The sequence below is a fragment of the Mirounga leonina genome, unplaced genomic scaffold (genome assembly GCF_011800145.1).
Source record: "Mirounga leonina isolate KUSES-001 unplaced genomic scaffold, KU_Mleo_1.0 Mir_82, whole genome shotgun sequence".
Classification (NCBI taxonomy): Eukaryota; Metazoa; Chordata; class Mammalia; order Carnivora; family Phocidae; genus Mirounga; species Mirounga leonina.
Window position 1 is genome coordinate 36333463 of NW_023270825.1, and position 19048 is coordinate 36352510.

The 19048-nt window shown below is 40.3% G+C and overlaps 1 protein-coding gene across 2 annotated transcripts in view; it reads left to right on the top strand.

The window, feature by feature from the left end:
* The window catches only part of PPP2R5E (protein phosphatase 2 regulatory subunit B'epsilon), a 147312-nt gene that overhangs the window by 68213 nt on the left and 60051 nt on the right, over positions 1–19048 (top strand). For both annotated transcript variants that reach the window (XM_034992681.1, XM_034992682.1), the window contains exon 3: positions 10508–10704. In XM_034992681.1, the coding sequence (XP_034848572.1) occupies positions 10508–10704 (197 nt within the window). The remainder of the gene's footprint in view (positions 1–10507; positions 10705–19048) is intronic.

Consider the following 19048-nt stretch of genomic DNA (forward strand, 5'->3'; position numbering starts at 1 on the left):
AGAACCAGAGTCAAGGCCAAAGTCAATGTGTTTCACAAGGCCCAAGATGATCTCCTACAGCTGCTCATACCTTACGCTTTTGATCCATCTCCCCCACTTTCCACTCAGGCTCCAGCCACGTTTGCTCCTTTGTTGATGCTCAGATTCACCAGCACACTCCCTGCCTCAGAGTACCTTTGCACTTACTATCCCTGTGCTTGGGCCACTTTCCCCCCAGAGGCCCTCTTGGCTAACTACCTCACGTCCTTCATGTGTTTGCTCAAATGCTGTCTTCCAGGTGACTACTCTATCTAAAATCTTACCCTCCAACCCCAGCATACTATTGCTCTGCATACTATTTTCCCCCATAGTGTATACCATATAATGTATTATTTTTAGTTGCAGTTATTTGTTTTCTTGTGCTAGAATGTAAAGCTCTGTGAGGGAAGGGATTTTGTCTCTTTGTTGTGGTATTCCAGCAGTGCTGGGCCCTCAGTGGGAGTTCAATGAATATTTGGCAAATGACTGACTGACTGACTGACCGACTGACTGACCGACTGACTGAGTGTAAAGCCTATGCCCATTTGCACTAAACCTTCCAACTTTTCACTTATTAATGGTACACTTGGCAAAATCATCAGGTTATTTTGGCTCTGGAGGGCATTCCAAATTATACTACTTCATTAATGTACATTCATCTTCATTTTGACTCTTTTTCTCTGTTGTATTTTTCTCTCATCCTTGAATATAAACCATTTTGTTTAAGAAATCAACTAGATTTTTTCAATTAAGTATTAGAAAATAAGGCATTATTTTATTAGATATTAGTAAGGGAAGGTGATACTTCAAGAAACTAAGAAACTGCATTTTTTAGTTAGGTTTTTTGTCAGGTAAGCTGGCCTTTTCCTTTTAAATTCATAAATACTGTTATCATGAAAAACATCCTTGTCTCTCTTTCCTTTCCTTTCCTTTTCCTTTTCCTTTCCTTCCTCCTTCCTCCTTCCTCCCTTCCTTCCTTCCTTCCACTTTTTTGAAATATAACTGACAATATAACATTGTATAAGATGTATAACATGATGCTAACACCTCCATTTGGTCACATAATTACCATTTCTTTTTTGTGGTGAGAACATTTAAGGTCTACTCTCTAAGTAACTTTCAAGTCTGTATTATTAACTGCAATCACCATGCTGTACATTAGATCCTTGAAACTTACTCATTTTATATCTGGAAGTTTGTACTGGATGTTTGACCAACATCTCTCCATTTCCCCCACCCTTGAGAACCTGGTAGCCATCATTCTAGTCTCTATGAGTTTGGCTATTTTAGATTTCACATATAAGTGAAATAATATAATATCTGTCTTACTGTCTGACTTATTTTGCTTAGCCCATCCTTATTTTTTAATTTGCCCTTTATAACTTGGTATTATTAAAATATTAGGAAATAATTTAATTTAATATTACTATTAAACCTTTCCCTCTATTCTTCAGTATAATTTTATTTCCAGAGAAATAAAGTTCTAATTTAGAATTGGAAACATGGAGAAAGAAGATGCAATATGTAGAATTTATTGACTGAACCTGTATCTGTTGTGTACTTACATATTCTAGAAACTTCTCCTTGGGGCTGGGTATTAAGATGAACAAAACATGTGTTTGATTCACTGGTTTAAAAAAGTCTCAATATTATGTGGCAGGTACTTCACTGGAGGTATGTGTAAAGTTTGTGCACATTTTTATGTTACCTAATTTCGAAGGACTGCATGGCTGCTGTAAAGTGAGACTCTCCTGTACTGTTGTAGGTATATGATTATCTTCTCAGCTTTTATGGTCATCTAAACACAGTTGAAATTGGTATATCATTACAGCTAGAATTCAGTTATCTATGCTGCTAGACGAATGGTGGACCAAAGGAGCGATACGGCCCCAAATTCCCAGATACAGGCCTGTGGAAAAGTTGTTCCTGGTGCCGGGCAAAGTGAACAGTAAATAGAAGGAAGGAAGGTCAAGGGGGGAAGAGCACACGATGATGCGTGCGTGCGTGTGCGCGTGTGCGGGCGCATGTGCCATTCCCTCCTTCTTTGGGAAGAATTGCCTTTTATTCTGAGATCGCCCTTTCTCTTCTCTTCTTATTCAAAAGAGCCTTTTTTTAAAAAAATGAAATTATAGTGAAAATAAATGGTGGCTACTTACTATTTGAATGACTTTATGTAGAAAAAAAAGTCAACCTGGTTTTTTTGTAATTTCACTGATAGGTAAGACCCTCAAAAAGGGACTCGCTGACCAAGATGCTTTAGAACACTGTGGGATTCTTGGAGTACTCTGTAAGCTTCAGGAATTTCTTGTGTTCAGAGGCCCTGGTTCCATCTCTGGAAATAAGCCCTTAGGTGATGAATTAATAATAGAGAGATTGACTCTGTCGACCAGAGGCTTTGGTGGCTTCTGCCCTGTGGGTGAGTTTGGTGGCAGGAACGTAATCTACACCTATAATTAGGAATTGATCAATTTTAGTGTTTTATGTCTTGTCCTGACAAGTTTCATTGACTGGCTTGGCATTAGAAGATAAAACATGAGGGATAGCTAATATTTATGAAGGGTTAGAAACAGAAGTATTTACTAGAAGTTGTGTGTGTGTGTGCAGTATGCACACGTGTGCATGCGTGTGTGTTTTTCTCTCTTCTGATTGGAACATAGCGTCAAAATCACGTGAAAGCCTTGAATCCTGTAATTTTGCTGCTGCAGCCACTAGTTTGCAACTGGTGACCTTTGGGTTTTACTTATAAAGTGGAAAGCATGGATTTGTCAGCTTTTGGGCAAGGAAAACTGGAGAAATCCACGAAAGAGTACTAACAAATACAGGTGTTGATTGTCCAAGCTGGGTAGAATAATTAATGTATTGTTATTTACTAAGACTTTAAGTTACCGTCTCCATTGTTCACTAGTTTAGGGCTGATTTTATACTGTTTAAGTTTTAAAATACGTAAATGCTTATAGAACAGTCAGTCATGTTTTCCTTTGCATTTAGATTACAACTTTCCTTAACCAGATAGCTAACTGTGATAGTTTATCCATAGCTCCAGTGGTGGTGCTGGTTGTTAGTTGCTGTGATTTATCACCATCACCGTCATCCATCGTTGTTGGTACTGGTGCCGGCTCTGGGATAAGACTACCTGGGTTCGGATACCAGCTGCAGCTCTTCGTACTGGGTGATGTTGGACAAGTGACTTAGCTGTTCTGGGCCCCAGTCCTTTCTTCTGAAAAACTGGGATAGTAATAGTGGCCCCTCATCACGTATTCTGCGGATTAAAAGGGGATGATGTATGTAAGGAGCTTATTAGTACGGTGCTTTGCAGTAGTCAGTGTCGTCATTCTTTTACCTTGAAATATCAGCACTGGCCTTTTCTGCCTTTCAGTTTGTTTAAACTATTTAATACTCACACCTTGGTCTCATATTTTTGGATACTATTTTATGTGTAGCCATTTTTTGAGACATGTTTTGAACCTGTGAAAAAAGTGCACACTAATAATCAGCGAAGTGTTTTCTGATCTTCCTAATAGATTGGAAAGAGTTCTAAAAGCGGCCCACTGTCCATTCACTTCTTTCCAGCCCAGGCGAAGAAGGATGCTTTCACTGTTGTAAATGTGCCCAGGGACCTTCCTTTGCGTGGAAATGGGAAGTTTTCACGGTTAGTTTTAAATAAACTAAAAGAGAAAGAATTTCAAAGGTGGAGAAGATGAAAGAAGGATTTTATAGTTATTACTTTAAAAACAGTGGCTCTCAAGCGTGGCCTCACATTGAAATCACTTGAGATGCTTTTAAAAAATACGTAGTTGTGGAAACAGCGTACCACCACCACTATTGTCTGCAGTGGTTTTTTAATCCACTGCTTTGAATACAGTAATGAAGTAATTAGAATGGTCAAGTCTTTCATGCTTGCTTTATTTATTTGTTTATTTATTTTTAAACATTTCATTTATTTGACAGAGAGAGACACAGTGAGAGAGGGAACACAAGCAGGGGGAGTGGGAGAGGGAGAAGGGGGCTCCTCCCCACTGAGCAAGGAGCCCGATGCGGGGCTCGATCCCAGGACCCTGGGATCATGACCTGAGCTGAAGACAGACTCTTAACAACTGAACCACCCACGTGCCCCTTTCAGACTTATTTTAGCTAACATGTTAGTTTTGGGGTAGTTTGTTATTTGTTTATTTACATTGAAATAACTTGCGAAATCAACATGTTGTACTTAGGTCTAGTTCATAGGACATGAAGCTTAGTATTATTAACTTGATTCATGAGAGATAGAGAGAAGGCAGAGGGGGAGGGAGAAGCAGGCTCCCAGGGAGCCTGATGCCGGACTTGATCCCAGGACCCTGGGATCGTGACCTGAGCTGAAGGCAGACCCTTCACTGACTGAGCCACCCAGGTGCTGTCATTAGAAAGATTGATAGTTTTGTCTCCCTGTTTTGATGAAAATTGCTGCTTGTATTTGTAATTTTTTGGGTGTCGAAAACCTCCTAATTCAAGCATAGTTCACTAATAAAAATAGGATTCCGCTCAGTTTTCCTGAAATATGTGCTACAGAAAGAATGCCTCTTAGATGTGTGTTTAGAAGTAAACTCAGTGGCGGGGATTTGGACAAACCACACGGTCAGGCAGTTAGCCATTTTACCACTTGTACCAGCATATGCCATGCCTCAGTTCTTCAAGGCTAAGTCAACTTTATATGTTAGTGCTAAGCTCTCATTACTACTATGAAACTCGTTTTCTGTAAATATAGGTTCATGTGCTTTATGCAAGTAAGAGTCTTACTGACCTTGTTGAAGTTTTAGAGGGTTGTGTGTAAGGGACTGATAGCATACATGGATGGGGATTTATACACCGTAGGGAAAGTTCTAAAGAGATGAGATGGGAGGGGGGGATCAAAGACCATGTTTATATTCCCATCTGTGCTGGTACCTTTATTTTTTGTGAGAGTTGGAGAAATGCACGTAAAAGGGCCAAGTAATAGCTTAGGACATTTTCAGGTGAAAAGCATTGTTAATTTAGTAGGATTTTATTTCACATCTTTTGAATTGAAATAATTGGTTATAAATACTGTTCATTAGGAGCTCAAATAATGTTACTGCTTAGCTTCCAGTGCAAGCATCATTTTATATAAATGTTTATTCACTGTATTTCCACGTTCATTTTAACAGCCTGTGTGTTGAGAAGTTACCAGCCTACATCCTTATTTTTTCTAAATCAATTTTTCTAAATCAATTTTTTCTAAATCAATTTGCATTTTTTCCTGTGATGACATAGCTAATAAATGTTATAATGATGTGGGCCTTCTTTATTTGATTGGCCTATTTGCAAGAATATTTAATATTCTGATTTTCAACGACTTAAGTTGAATGGAGTCTTAGAGCACCAGACGCAAAGGACACCTAGCTTATGTTTTATTTCTTCTACCTTTGCTACTTTTTGCTTTGCAAAGTCCTGACTGAGTCAGGCCCCGAGGGAAGATGGGCCAATAATTGGATCCATGATCCTGTGCCCCAAACATTAGATGGGATGGAATGATGGAAGCTGTTCACTAGGGTTGAATGAGCTGCTTTTGCCAATTACAGACAAACATCTAATAAACAACCAGCCCTTGAAATCATAGTAAGGGTGAGGAGAGGTGTATGTGTGTGCATGTGTGCATTAATGTGTGTGTGGGGGGGGTTGGGCTGTGGCTAAAATGTATATAGCTCCTATTGCCTGTTCTTGAGACACAAGGAGAATCTCTCTCTCTCTCTCTCTCTCTCTCTTTGAGGGAGAGAGAGAGGGGCTGGGGGAGAGGGAGAGAGAGAATCTTACCTAGTGTGGAACCTGACGTGGGGCTTGATATCACAACCCTGAATCATGACCTGAGCTGAAATAAAGAGTCAGATGCTTAACCAACTGAGCCTCCCAGGTGCCCTGAGAATCTTTGTCTCTTAATTTGAACTTTCATCATCCCTCTCCTGTTGAATTCTATATCCATGTTCCCGCACCTTCTTGTACTTGTAAATTTTAAAATTATTTGGCATGAACACCTTGGAAGTGAGTCATTTTACCCAGCTTTTTGATGAGAATTGATAAGAGGATGCTGGGAGATGGTAATAGAAAAGGCATATGGAAGGGGTGCCTGGGTGGCTCAGTAGGTTAAGCGGCTGCCTTCAGCTGGTCATGATCTCAAGGATCCTGGGATCAAGTCCCCACATCGTGCTCCCTGCTGAGCAGGGAGTCTGCTTTTCCCTCTGCGCATGCTCTCTCCCTCTCTCTCTCAAATAAATCAAATCTTTAAAAAAAAAAAAAAATTAAGAAAAGGCATATGGGAGGAAATACCTAATGCTTAAAAGGAAAAAGAGGGACAGTACAGTGAGAAATGTAACTGCCAAGTGGATTGACCACTTAGCTGGTTACTACATTATTTTCTTGGGTGAGAAACATATTCTGGAAATCAGCTTAATTTTTAAGAGTAGTTCCGGAGCAGTAGAATCTGACCGTATGAATCTTAAACAAGCTGTGGTAGTTGGCTCAGTTATCTCCCCTTTAAACAAATACTAACATTGGATGGGTTGTTGTGCTAATGACCTTCATGGTATTATATAACCACTTATTGATTCCTCATTATTTATGGTCATGATTCTATGGAATTCTTCTTCCGGGGGTTAGGGATGGCTTGCGTAGACCAGAGGTTTCCATTGGAAGAGAGATGACACAAGCATCACTGCCTGGTCTGCTTTGGGATTCTGAGATGACCTTTAATTTTTCTGAGTTACATTCATTTCTTAATGTCTGTTAATCTTCCCCCCTCCCCCCCAATCTAAGTTACTTTAGAAGTGTTTAGATTTTCAGGTGGCTTGGATTTGGGAGGTGGGTCATTTTGGATTGTTAAAATCTAGTGTTTGTGCTTCATGTTCAAAATGTATTGCCTCATTTCTTCTTTTTATCATTTATGGTATTTTCTTTATGGCCTAGTGCCTGATACTTTTTATAAATGTTTCTTGACAAAGATATTTATTATCTGCTCCTGGGACTGGTTCCATAGACATTAAACTTATATCATTGAAACATTCTGGACTACTCCAAGTGTTTCTTCTCTGATCCTAGCCTGTTGTACATTTTCACATTACCCCTTTACATATCTCACTGGGATTAGCGAGATGAAGGCAAGGAGTTTGGGAGCAGCATGCTATTTGAGGCAATCCGAGAGCCAGACATTACAAGAAGAGCCCTTTGCGCAGACTGATTTAGGTTCTCCTTCAGTGAGAATGAAAAAAAATTTCTTAAATTGTTGCCGTAATGGAATTGGTTCTTTGAGGAACACTTCCCACTCTTTTTCTTTCAGTCTGTCTTGATTACTTCAGTTCTTTAATTAAAGGAGAGAAGAGACGATCATCTTAGAAGAATTTAGTCTATGATAAAGGATAAAGAATAGCTTATTGCTGTATGTGTTAATCTTGGGAATGGGCTAGAGCGGAGATAGAGAAGGGGTTCACCTGATCCATTATGAATGGGGCATGTTGGAGATTAATTGGTTGATTTCTTTCTGTGTTCTTTCTCTTTTTATCTCTGCACACACCCTGTTTTATGAAATGTGATATTCCTCTTGCCTTTTGTTGAGTTTGATTGTTGCACAGTGGTGAAGAGTCCTGGCTCTGGAGCCAGTCTCCTTGGGTTTGAATCCTGTCTCCACTGCTTGTTAGCTGTATGATTCTGGGCAAGTCACTGAATTTCTTTGTCTTGATTTTTTTCATCTGTTAAATTGGAAATAGTACCTACTACATAGAATTGTTGGTGGGATTAAATGATATAATATGTGAAAATGCTTAGAATGGTACATAATAAATGTACCCAAAGTGCTTAGTAAATGTAAGCTATTATCATTATTCCATTAGGCAGATGGATAGCCAGCTTCACATTTGCCTATGACATTACATCAATTTGGATAAAGAATAAATTTCAACTGCCTAACAACAACAGCAACAAAAGACTAAATGTTAATTGCCTGAATTTTTAAAATAGCCAAATAGATGAACCTCTTGAGTATTATTGCAGTGACCACAAAGATTAATCATTGATGTCACTACTTAAATGATGGTTTGCTTTTTGAAGAAAAGGCTATCATTTATAGATGCTTTCATAATTCATATGTGCTGAGTTATACAGTTCTCCATGTAGATGGTCTTTTTTTTTTTTTTTAAAGATTTTATTTATTTATTTGACAGAGAGAGAGAGAGATAGCGAGAGCAGGAACACGAGCAGGGGGAGTGGGAGAGGGAGAAGCAGGCTTCCCGCGGAGCAGGGAGCCCGATGCGGGGCTCGATCCCAGAACCCTGGGATCATGACCTGAGCCGAAGGCAGACGCTTAACAACTGAGCCACCCAGGCGCCCCTAGATGGTCTTATTTTTAAGCTTTATTAAAGTTACTGTAACAAAAAGAGGATTAATTACAATTTCTCCTAATGATTTTAACCTTAATGTTACATGAATAAGATTGTTTTTCCCTATGCAGCATCAGAACTTCCATTCAGCTTTGAGGTATGGGGTCTAGACGATTTAGAACTTACAAGACTTCAATAATTAACCATAATGGTCCTATGCATGTAACTAGTCATTGGTTAAGGATATATAGCTATGTTCATAAGCAGCCTCGTTTAGTATTTTTTTAAAATTAGTTAATTTATTTTGAACACCTGAAGCAGGTACCAATTAAAGAGAAAGCTTGGTCTGACTAAATTTAGTTCTTATAGTCTAAAGCTAGATTTTTTTTTTGAAAGTGATTAAGTATAGGGGCATAGATTAAGACATCTCACAGCTTAACTCAAATCTCAAAGTCTTTTATTCTAAGATACATTAATTAGGCTTTTGGGGACCTATGGGGGTGGTGGTGGGAGGGGAAACATACTGGTTAAGAATAATTTCTGAATTTACATCTTGTTTTTAGCAGTGATGTTCTATATACCTTCAAAAATACTATTTCTTGTTCCCTTGTATCTGGTAGAGAAATCCTATGTTTTCAGGTGTCCTGTCCCCTCTTATCTAGGTTTACCTTAAAGTTGATGTCAGTAGGCAGTGTTTTGGGGGAATTATCTATGAGGTCCTGGGTCCCTGGGCTAGCGCTTGGGTTGTGGGATGTGAGCAGGGGAAGAGGGCTGTAGAGAGGAGTCATGTGGACCCTTGTATAGGAGCCTAGCTCTCACTCCCTTCTGCTGGGGCTGCTGCTGGTTGTAAGGTGGGTGCTGTTAATTGTTGCACTTACCTCCAGAGACTAGGTGGCCCACGCTTTACGGCTGCTGTAAGCATTTACTGGGAGGCTGGCAACTGAGGGTGGTTGCAAGTGACCGGCCAAACATTGTTAAAGTCCTTCTTGAGTAGTACAAAGGGAACGCGGAGATGTGGTTAGAGACCTGGGCACTGTGCCCAGCTCCGAAACTCATTCATTGTGGGACCTCAGGGACTACCTCTAATTTTCTTTTTGGAAAAATGGAGAATAATAGTATAATGCTTACCTCTAAGAGTGTTTTGAGGATTGATGAGTTAATCACCTTGGCTGAAGGCAAGAGCCTATCCTGGTCATAATTTCATTGCCTTTGCAGAGAAGTTCCAGTGTGGGGAGTAAAGTAGTGAAAATAAAACAGGAATTGAGTGGGCCCTCCACAGCTTGGTGTGTCTCAAGTCCGGCTGTAGATCAGGTTTTCATTCTAACTGGGGGATTTTAACCTAAAATTTTTATCTGGTTTTTAGAAATGACACCAAACCAAATGTCTCATGCGCCGTTTGTGGGAAAAGAACAGATGTTTATTCTGAGAACATATTAATGAAGATGCTAGTGGTTTTCTCCCACTGTAAGGGAATAAGATGGGTCAGAAGAGAGAGCGTCGATTTAAGTAGAGTTTGCGCTTACTGTCCCATTGCTGGTGTGTTCTTTTTGAGAGAATTGATATTACTTCATTTTGTTGGTTTTTCAAGTTTCTTTGACAAAGAAACTTCATAGATGTCAAGCCAAAACAAAACAAAAAATATAAACACACACATACAACAGTTGCTTTAAATACCAAGGATGTCAGCATGAAATTAAAATGAATTTACTGACATTTCTGCTTTGAAATTTTTTAGTAAAACTAATTTAAGCCAACGGTGACAACTTCTGGCTTTACCTTATAATGGGAAGTTTGACCTTTTTCAGTGTTTTTTGGCTCAGGGGTTTCGACATGGGGGTGTTTTTGGTTAAAACGTGCTTCAACTGTCTAATGGCCCTTGGGATTTTGGTCAATCTTTGGTTGTGGAAGAGCAAATGCTGTCCATTGTGTTGGTACCATGCAGTTTTCAAAGACAAGGTCTCTGAAGTAGCGGCTGTGGTATCCCCTCCTGCCCACATGTAATTGTTAAAAAGAACGCTGTTGTCATGTGAATTCTTATTTTTTTGAGCTTGCTTTTGAAGTAACTTTCACAGAGAATTCCTGTTACCTAGAAATTGATGACAGACTTACACCATTTCCTTTTTTTTTCTTAGACGTTCCATCCTCAGAGCAGCCTGAACTGTTCCTAAAGAAACTTCAGCAGTGCTGTGTCATTTTTGACTTCATGGACACGCTATCTGATCTTAAAATGAAAGAATACAAGCGCTCCACTCTTAATGAACTGGTGGACTACATTACAATAAGCAGAGGCTGTTTGACAGAGCAGACTTACCCTGAAGTAGTTAGAATGGTGAGTTTCTTTTTTTCGCCGCGGACACTTTTAAGCACCTTCCATAGCGACTCACAGGTGTATTTATTGCAGAGTCAGGTCACTGGAGGTCACCTCCACAAATGAGAGCCAGCCTTCTGAGAGCTAAACTAAAGTAGTCGGAACAATACTAGAATTTGAAGAGTGTGATTTCAGGAGAATGAGATCCAGAACTTTTCACCTACAACAGTACTGGAAGAATCAATGACTTCAAAATATGAAGCCAAGATTGCCAGGTATTCTTGGATTTCTGGCATTGTGAAAAGAAAAGCCACAGGAGAATCAACACGAGTTGTAGATCTGTGTTTGAAAAATATTCAAGCCTGTTGGATGTCTTGATTTTTTTTTCTCCCTCCCTGTTCATTGTGGTAAATTAGAAATGGCTTTAACCTTAATAAAATTGTGATTTGTAGAATCTAGTTAAAGCCTGCCCTGGCTTTATAAACTAATCATTGTCTTTATAATCTTGAAATCAGGGGTGATGTCTTTCATTATTTTTGAACAGTGTCTTGCACTTTGTGTGGTCATTAGGAGTTATGAGGAGAAACATTATTAGCATAATGGAAGTAACTATGTTCTTACTGGGTCAGTAATTATATTAGTTTGGAAAAGCTGAGCCAAAATATGGTTTTCTGATAGAGTTTTATGGGAAGATTGCCTTCTTTGGCATCCCAGAAGCTCTTGGATCTAGAGAGTACGTGTTCTTGGGGGAGGAGGAGCTCTTCTGCTGACTGGTGACATTGTGCTGCAGAGATCCAGAAGGGTCAGTGCCCCACTGGGAAGCCCTTTGGAGAATCTGGCCCACTCTCTCTGTATTGCTGAAAATCTGTCTAGCTTTTCAGTTCAACTTGTAGCATTTGTATTCAACAAATGCAGAACAGAGACATCTGTGGTGGAGTAGATGTGGTTAAAAGTGAATAGTTCAGATTTGGGAAGGGATGTGAATTATCATAACTTGAGAAACAATGACTGATGTATGAAGATCATTTCAAAACAACGTCCAGTGTATTCCTCAGATCTATATCTGAATGTATATTGCATTTGTTGTTAATTTGCAAGAATATCGTAGCAGAATATTTTGTAGATTAACTTTAACATTGTAGCTCTTGAGCACTGGTTCTCAACCAGGGGTGATTTTGTTTCCCAAGGCACTTTGGCAATGTCTAGAGACGTTTTTGGCAGTCACAACCGGGGGTGGAAGGGGCGTGCTACCAGCATCCCGTGGAGAGAGGCTGGATTGCAGCTAAACTTCTTATGCCGCACAGGACAGCCCCCCAAAAAGAATTATCTGGCCCTAAATGTCACTAGTACCGTTGTTGAGAAGCCCTGCTCTAGAGTTTGCATGCTATCTAAACTTCTTAACCTGATATTTAGGGCTTACTCTAGTCCATCTAGTTTCTGCAGAGCAAGGCCCGTTGGTTCTCATCTACCTGGGTTCTCAGCCAATAGAGGTATCCACTGTTTATAACTTGCTTCTTCTGTATCATTCCATGGATAGTCCACGAATACGTAAGCATATACGAGCATATAGTATAAATACAAAAAGTGGTGGCATAGTATACACACTTACCTGTACCTTGCTTTTTTTTTTTTTTTTTTTTACTTATCCATATATAATATATATCAATACACATCAAGGTGTCTTATTCAGTTTTACAGCCACGTAGTATTTCACTATTGGAGGCACCATAATTTATTTAACCAGTATCCCATGAATATCCTTATATGTATATACATGTCAGCTTGCCCTTGTGTGAGAACAGCTGTATATTTACTGATTTTTTTTTTTTTAATAGCCTTTCTTTTCCTGCTGTTTCAGAGACCTTCGTGTGTTACCTGGCCCCCGCCTCTAGTTCTGATTCTCCCCTTTCTTTCCAGACTTGCTACCACTGCTGCCCAAAAAGCCCTCAGTTGTTTCTCCTTCCTTCAGTTCTTCCACTTCTTGGCAATCCGGCCTTTTGGAATTTGTTCATTTGCTGCTTTTTAAATTTTTCCACATGTGTTTGTCCAATGTTTTCTAATTAGACTATAGGCACTTCTAGGCAGGAGCTGTGTCCCACTCATCTTGTGGCTTCTGGAATACCTCCTAGCACAGGCCTACCTGGAGTTTTTTGAATGAGTGAATGAATTCTCTCTTCAATGTGAGCATTCCAGGCTCTCAAATTATGATTAAGATATTGAATGTCATTGGATTATATTCAGTTTTTAAACCCAGTATTTGGCGTAATAAAATTTTTTTTTTAATTTTTATGAAACTAGCTTGGATCTAAACCAGCTTTGGTCTTTTATTTTTTTATTTTTTATTTTTTTAAAGATTTTATTTATTTATTTATTAGAGAGCGAGCGAGAGAGAAACAGCATGAGAGAGAAGAGGGTCAGAGGGAGAAGCAGGCTCCCCACTGAGCCGGGAGCCTGATGTGGGACTCGATCCCAGGACCCTGGGATCATGACCTGAGCCGAAGGCAGTCGCCTAACCAACTGAGCCACCCAGGCGCCCCCAGCTTTGGTCTTTTAAAGGAGACTGTTTTCCCTTCTCTGCTACCCTCTCCCAGTCCCCTACCAGATTTTTTTTTTTTTAAAGTCTCTTGTCAGTTGTGTGTGAACGTGTGTTTTAAAATACACTTGAGCCTACCTTAGGAGGTGTTAAATCTGTAGCACACATGCTATTCTAGGGCATTAGAAAATTTATTTTCCAGATGGTAGTTTAGGGTTCTCAGAGGTATAATTTATTTTTCATATCTCATGATTTGTGAAATTGTAGCTATTATTGTTACATGGTTCTTAGGTAATGTGGGGCATTTACAGAGCAGGAGCTAGCGGGGGAGAGTAGAAAGAGAAAGGAGTTTGCAGCCACACAGACCTGGGTTCAAGTGCCAGCTCTGGCCACACTTAACTTGCTCCATGACTTTGGACGGAGCCCTCCATCTTTGGGGCCCTCGCTTTTTGTGTGGTGCTGAGAGGTACATGGGATCAGGGGAACGGCGGCCATAGTCCTTCCTACCCCGCTCCGTAAATACTCTGCCTAAGTAAACTTGTTATGCTTTGCTCGTACATCAAGGTTCTCGCCACATCAGATACACGTACAATCTAGCATGCAGGGCGCTTACTGCTCTGGGAGAAGGGCTGGAACCAGGGCCCCACTTGGTGTCCTCTCCTCCCTTCCGTTTTGCCACCTCTTAGGCTCCTTGTATATTTGGTGCTGCCACGGCCCACTTTCCTCATTTGTATCACACGTGCCCTTTTGGGCTGTTTGGGAGGATTGGCAGTAACGATGTGTATAAAGCTCTTAAAATAGTCTGTAACACATGGCAGGCATTCAGTCAATAATACTATTATTCCTGTTTTGATAATTCTGTAATTATGTACTTGATTTTACAATCATTGGTGGAACCCAGAGTTCCTGTTTGTGGACTTAAGATGCTGTCGACTGGATGTGGTATAGTCCATTGCCTTGGTGGTGCTCAAATTCTGCAGTTCCAAGATGGTCCTGTCTGTGGATCGTATGTCACTGTCCCCACCTCGTCTGCCTTGTTACTGTAAAATGCAACTGCTTCACTAGGATTAGTGAAGGAAATGGTGGTGCTTTTAGTGAAATATCAGTGAAATGATAGCTAGGTTTTATAAACTAGGATGGGTCATGGACTCGTGATGACATGTTCTGGTGTCAGCACTGTTCGGAGAAGCCTTTGATTTAACCTGATGGGACCTATCCTTTGAGAGTTCATTTCTTGTTAGGGCAAGAAAAGAGTGACAGATAAAAGTAATCTATGAGTTGTGGAAGCCATTTTTAGCATTTAAATAAAGTCTGGATGCCACCTCCAGGCTATTAGAATTAAGAAAGCAAAATAGCTCTTTTTTTTTTTTTTTTTTAAGATTTTATTTATTTATTTGACAGAGAGAGACACAGCGAGAGAGGGAACACCAGCAGGGGGAGGGGGAGAAGGAGAAGCAGGCTCCCCGCCAAGCAGGGAGCCCGATGTGGGACTCGATCCCAGGGCCCTGGGATCATGACCTGAGCCGAAGGCAGTCGCTTAACCGACTGAGCCACCCAGGCGCCCCGCAAAATAGCTCTTTATGTGTAAATAAGATAAAACAATGTAGCACCTAACTTACCTGCGGAAGAGTAGTGTGGGGTAGTGGGGAGAGCCCCAGACAGAAAATGTGAAAGTCACTCTCCTCATTTCTCATCTTCCACTTGACTGGTGGTGAGATCTTGGGCAAGTAATTTCTCTCAAGCCCCAATTTCTCCTGTTGTAAATGGAGGGGGTTGACGGCAATCGCCTCCACCTTCCAGCTCTGAAGACTATCAGCTCTTTTGGTCAGTACAGTCTAAGAAAGTTAGAATGGATTCTGCATCCATACTAGTTGCTTAGGTATATATTTCTCATGAGGGCATATCTGATGGAAAAACCAGAATCAGGGCTTGTAGTTCTTTTAGGCTTTGGCGCATTCTGCTTTGTATCATCTCAAGTGTCAGGCTTCTGTCCTTGAGGCAGTATTTTTACCACATTATGCTAATGTTTTCTTTTTGGTTCTGTTGCCATGCATCCATTTGAAAGACTTTTTAGAATTTCTGGCTCTCCCAGTAATCTTGTGCTTTCCCCCTGCCCCCCGCCCCAAACTCGAATTCTCTGTATTTTATACTGTTTATATCTGCACATCTTCCTTTTCAAAAATGTCTCTTTTGGGTATAGTTCAAGTATGAGATGAAATCTCATTGGTGAAGACATTATTTTAGTGAACTCCAGGTAAAGTTTACTGAATGACTTAGAACTGCACTTTTAAATTTTGACGATAAAAAAAGGCAGGGGCCCCGCTCTGTCAACAAACTCAAAATCAGGTAGAAGGGATACTCGTGAAGAAATAATAAGAAAAATGTCATATGTGCATTAATAGAAGTATGTACAAGGCAAGGAAGGAGTAGAGAGAGGGGCGATTAGTCAGAGGTAAGTAGAGATGGTCAAGGAAGGCTTTTTACCAAGTAAAGCCTCCGTAGGGTGTTAAAAGGTGAATGCGTGTTTTCTAAGTGGCTGAAATAGTGTTGAAAATGAAAAGGAGAATTCCATGATGCAAAGGAATTTCCAAACCCCATAATATATTCAGAGAAACACAGTAGTGCTGTGTTGTTATAGCATTGTGTGTGTGTTGTGTGTGTGTGTGTGTGTGTGTTGGGAAGTGGGAGGAGGTGAATGGTGGCAGTGGAAGCTGTAGATGTGGGCCAGATCTTGAAAGAACCTCACAGACAGTGGATAACCATTGAAAAGTTTGAAGCAGTTGAGTGACATGGTGAGGTTTCTGTTGTGATGGCAGCGAGCCAGAGACTGGAGGGGGCTGAAATTGAAGGTAGAGAGGAATCGATTGGGGAACTGTTGCTGTAGAGAAGTTGTGGAGGGCCTAAAGCCAGCATAGGTGTGTGGAAGTAGAGAAGGAGAGGAAAGGATGGCATTTGAGACTCACTTAGCAGGTAAAATTGAAGTCACTTGGCATCGTGTGGGTGTTTGGAGTGCGAGAGAGAGGAGGGGGGCCTAGGATAGCGTTGTGGGTTTAGCGGGTCTGTTGTGCTGTTGTTTGAGAAAGGTACGGCAGGAGGGCGAGCAGGGTGTGGAAGGAAGCTGAGGAGTTGACTTCTGATGTGTGGACTTGGAGGTTATGGGAGACCTGGATGTGGAAAGCAGGAGATGAAGATTGGTAATTATCAGTATGGGGGGAGGGCAGGAGAGAAAAAAGAACAATGCTGGAATTTCAGGTGGTACGGGGGCATCATTGGGCTCTCGTGTGGCGCTGCAGGTGGGACCTAGTGGGTTGAGGAGAGCGTGAAGTAGAAGGAAGTTGAGATGATAACTGTAGATAGTGATTGCATGTATGGTGATGGAATCTTCATTAGAATAAAATCTTATTTCTCTCCTGCAGAAAGTATACCTTGTTGCACTGGCTGTTTGATGTTACTATTCTCATATTTTGTCCTTATGACTTACTGGTTTCAAAGTCTGCCCCCTTCCTAATCTGTGGTTAAATTCCTGTATACCTCAATTCGTAGAGTATGTGATTTTTCCAAAAGTAATACAGTTTTAAGATAAAATATTTTGGACAGTTTTTTCTTCTTTTCTCTTGAAGTTTTTCCTTGAGTCCTAATTATTGTTTCTTGGCCACCATTAGCTTTGTTTTTCCTACTCTCAAATTACACCCTGTCATTTGGTTATCTTAAGTCTTTTATCTTTTATATATCCTTTGACTTAACCGGAAATCACAGCCCTGGCTCACCTCTTAATAGAAAAATATGGTTTTGTAGAAAATTATGAAGTTGCAATTAAAGGCCTCAGAGTCTGCCTACACAGACTTTTCGTAGTGCTTTGTTAACTTCACTACATACTTTCTTGCCTGAAGGACAGAGTTTCTTTTCATAAAATAACAACTATCTAAAAGTAGCCTTGGGAATGATAACTACCAGGGGGGAATATGAAATTTCCATTTTTCATCTTTTGGTATTTGATAAGGAATGTAACCATACATCCTGGCCAGAATTTGCCTTTGAGGTGACTCTTCAGACTCAAAGGAGATACGATCTGACCCATGTGGTGGTGGTGGTGGGGGTGATATGGTGATGGGCTGTTTACACTATTGAAAGTATAAATAATGGAAGAGAGTTGAGTGATACCTGGGAAAGGCATCTAGGAACTGAAATTATTGGTAAATTTTGAGGATAGGATAAGTCTAAAAGATAGGACATGAGAATTAAATTAGAAAGTAAAGAATTCTTGGTACTTAGAATTTAAGGTTATGATAATGAAGATGATCAAAAGACATTTTTAGAATGAGATCAGGAAGAATTTCCTGCTCAAGGTTAGGAGCAGATTGTTACTATTTGTAATTTTTCAGGGGGTAGAGAAACCAGCAGGCACTTGTCCTTTCCTTAATGGCTGTAAATCTTAATAGTACTGTACTTGTTTGGTTAATGCTCCCTTTCTAATATTCATTTAGCATCTTAGGGTGTCTTTAGATTGGTTTTATAGGGTTAGTGGATTCTCTGGTGTTGACTGCAGAATTTTGAGTGTTTTGTGTATTTTTGTGGTATTTTGAAGATCCATAGCTTTTGATGGAATATTCAAAGACATTTCTGATCCAGAATGGTTTAAGCTTGATTTTACCACACATGCAGCTCTGCTAAATCCTGCTCTCTCGGACAATATAAGGTAAGATTGGAAAGAAGCAGGGTCTTCCCATTTATGGCAGTAACTAAAGATGAAAAATGAAGTTGTTAGAATGATTTCACCCATCTGGGCGTGTGGTTTTCCCTGTTGGAAGGTTTCTTCTGGTAGTGAATTCAATTTCTTAAATACGTGTCTGACTCTAGATTTTCTGTTTCATCTTGTGTCAGTTTTGGTAGGTTGTTATAATAGTTTCACAGTTTACAAAGTTTGTAGTAAAATACCTAATCCTTAGAGCCAAGGCATCCTTATGTTGCTTGCTTAGCTTCAATTTGGAGCAAGGGAGTTAGATGATTTGAACATCCCTCCATCTCCATAATGGCCCCTAATCCTTGGAAGCACTTACATGTGTACAGCCTCCTTTTTGTTGTCTTTCCTGGGTGTGGACTAATAGAAGATCACCAGCACCTGTACAACTTCCATGGTTAACATCATAATTATCTGCAGCAGTTACAACTTAGGAATTAATTCGGTCTTCACAGCAACCCTGTGAGGTAGATAGTGGTGTCAGATATATTATTTTATTAGATGATTTAAAGGAAGTAGAGAGAGGTTAAGCAGCTTGCCTAAAGCTACTCACCAGGGTAACTGGCAGAGCTGATTTGATCCAGGCTGTCTGGCTCCAGAGCCAATACTCTTAACTGCTATACCTAATGCTTTCCTGGAATCATTCTTTACAATAGGAATGAGGACCAAAACCCAAAGATTGGACTCCTTCCTCTGTACTGTGTTCTTTTCACTGAGTTCTAAATAAACAGGTAGTAAGGCTTTTGATTAGCTTTTCCCTGAATCTTGCTGCTTCTGACAAGGCCAGACCAAATAGGCTTCAGGATTAAAGGTTCATTTTTCCTTAAGAAACAGCTTCCCATTCACTCTCTTCCCTCACTACTTCACTACTATGCCTTTGTGTTGTTCTTGAAGTAAGTAAGAGTGCTTCTTAACCTTGTTTGTCCTGCTCTACCACTCCCTCCTGGTATGTGAGAATGAATGGTGTTTGGGGGGTGGTGGTGGTGAAGAGGAGCTCTGGAGGAGGGCCGGGTAGTTCAAAACTCTCCTCTGTTCCACCCAAACTATAGTTCTTGAGATGATCCTATCTTCTTAGTTCATGTGTGGGCCCCCCC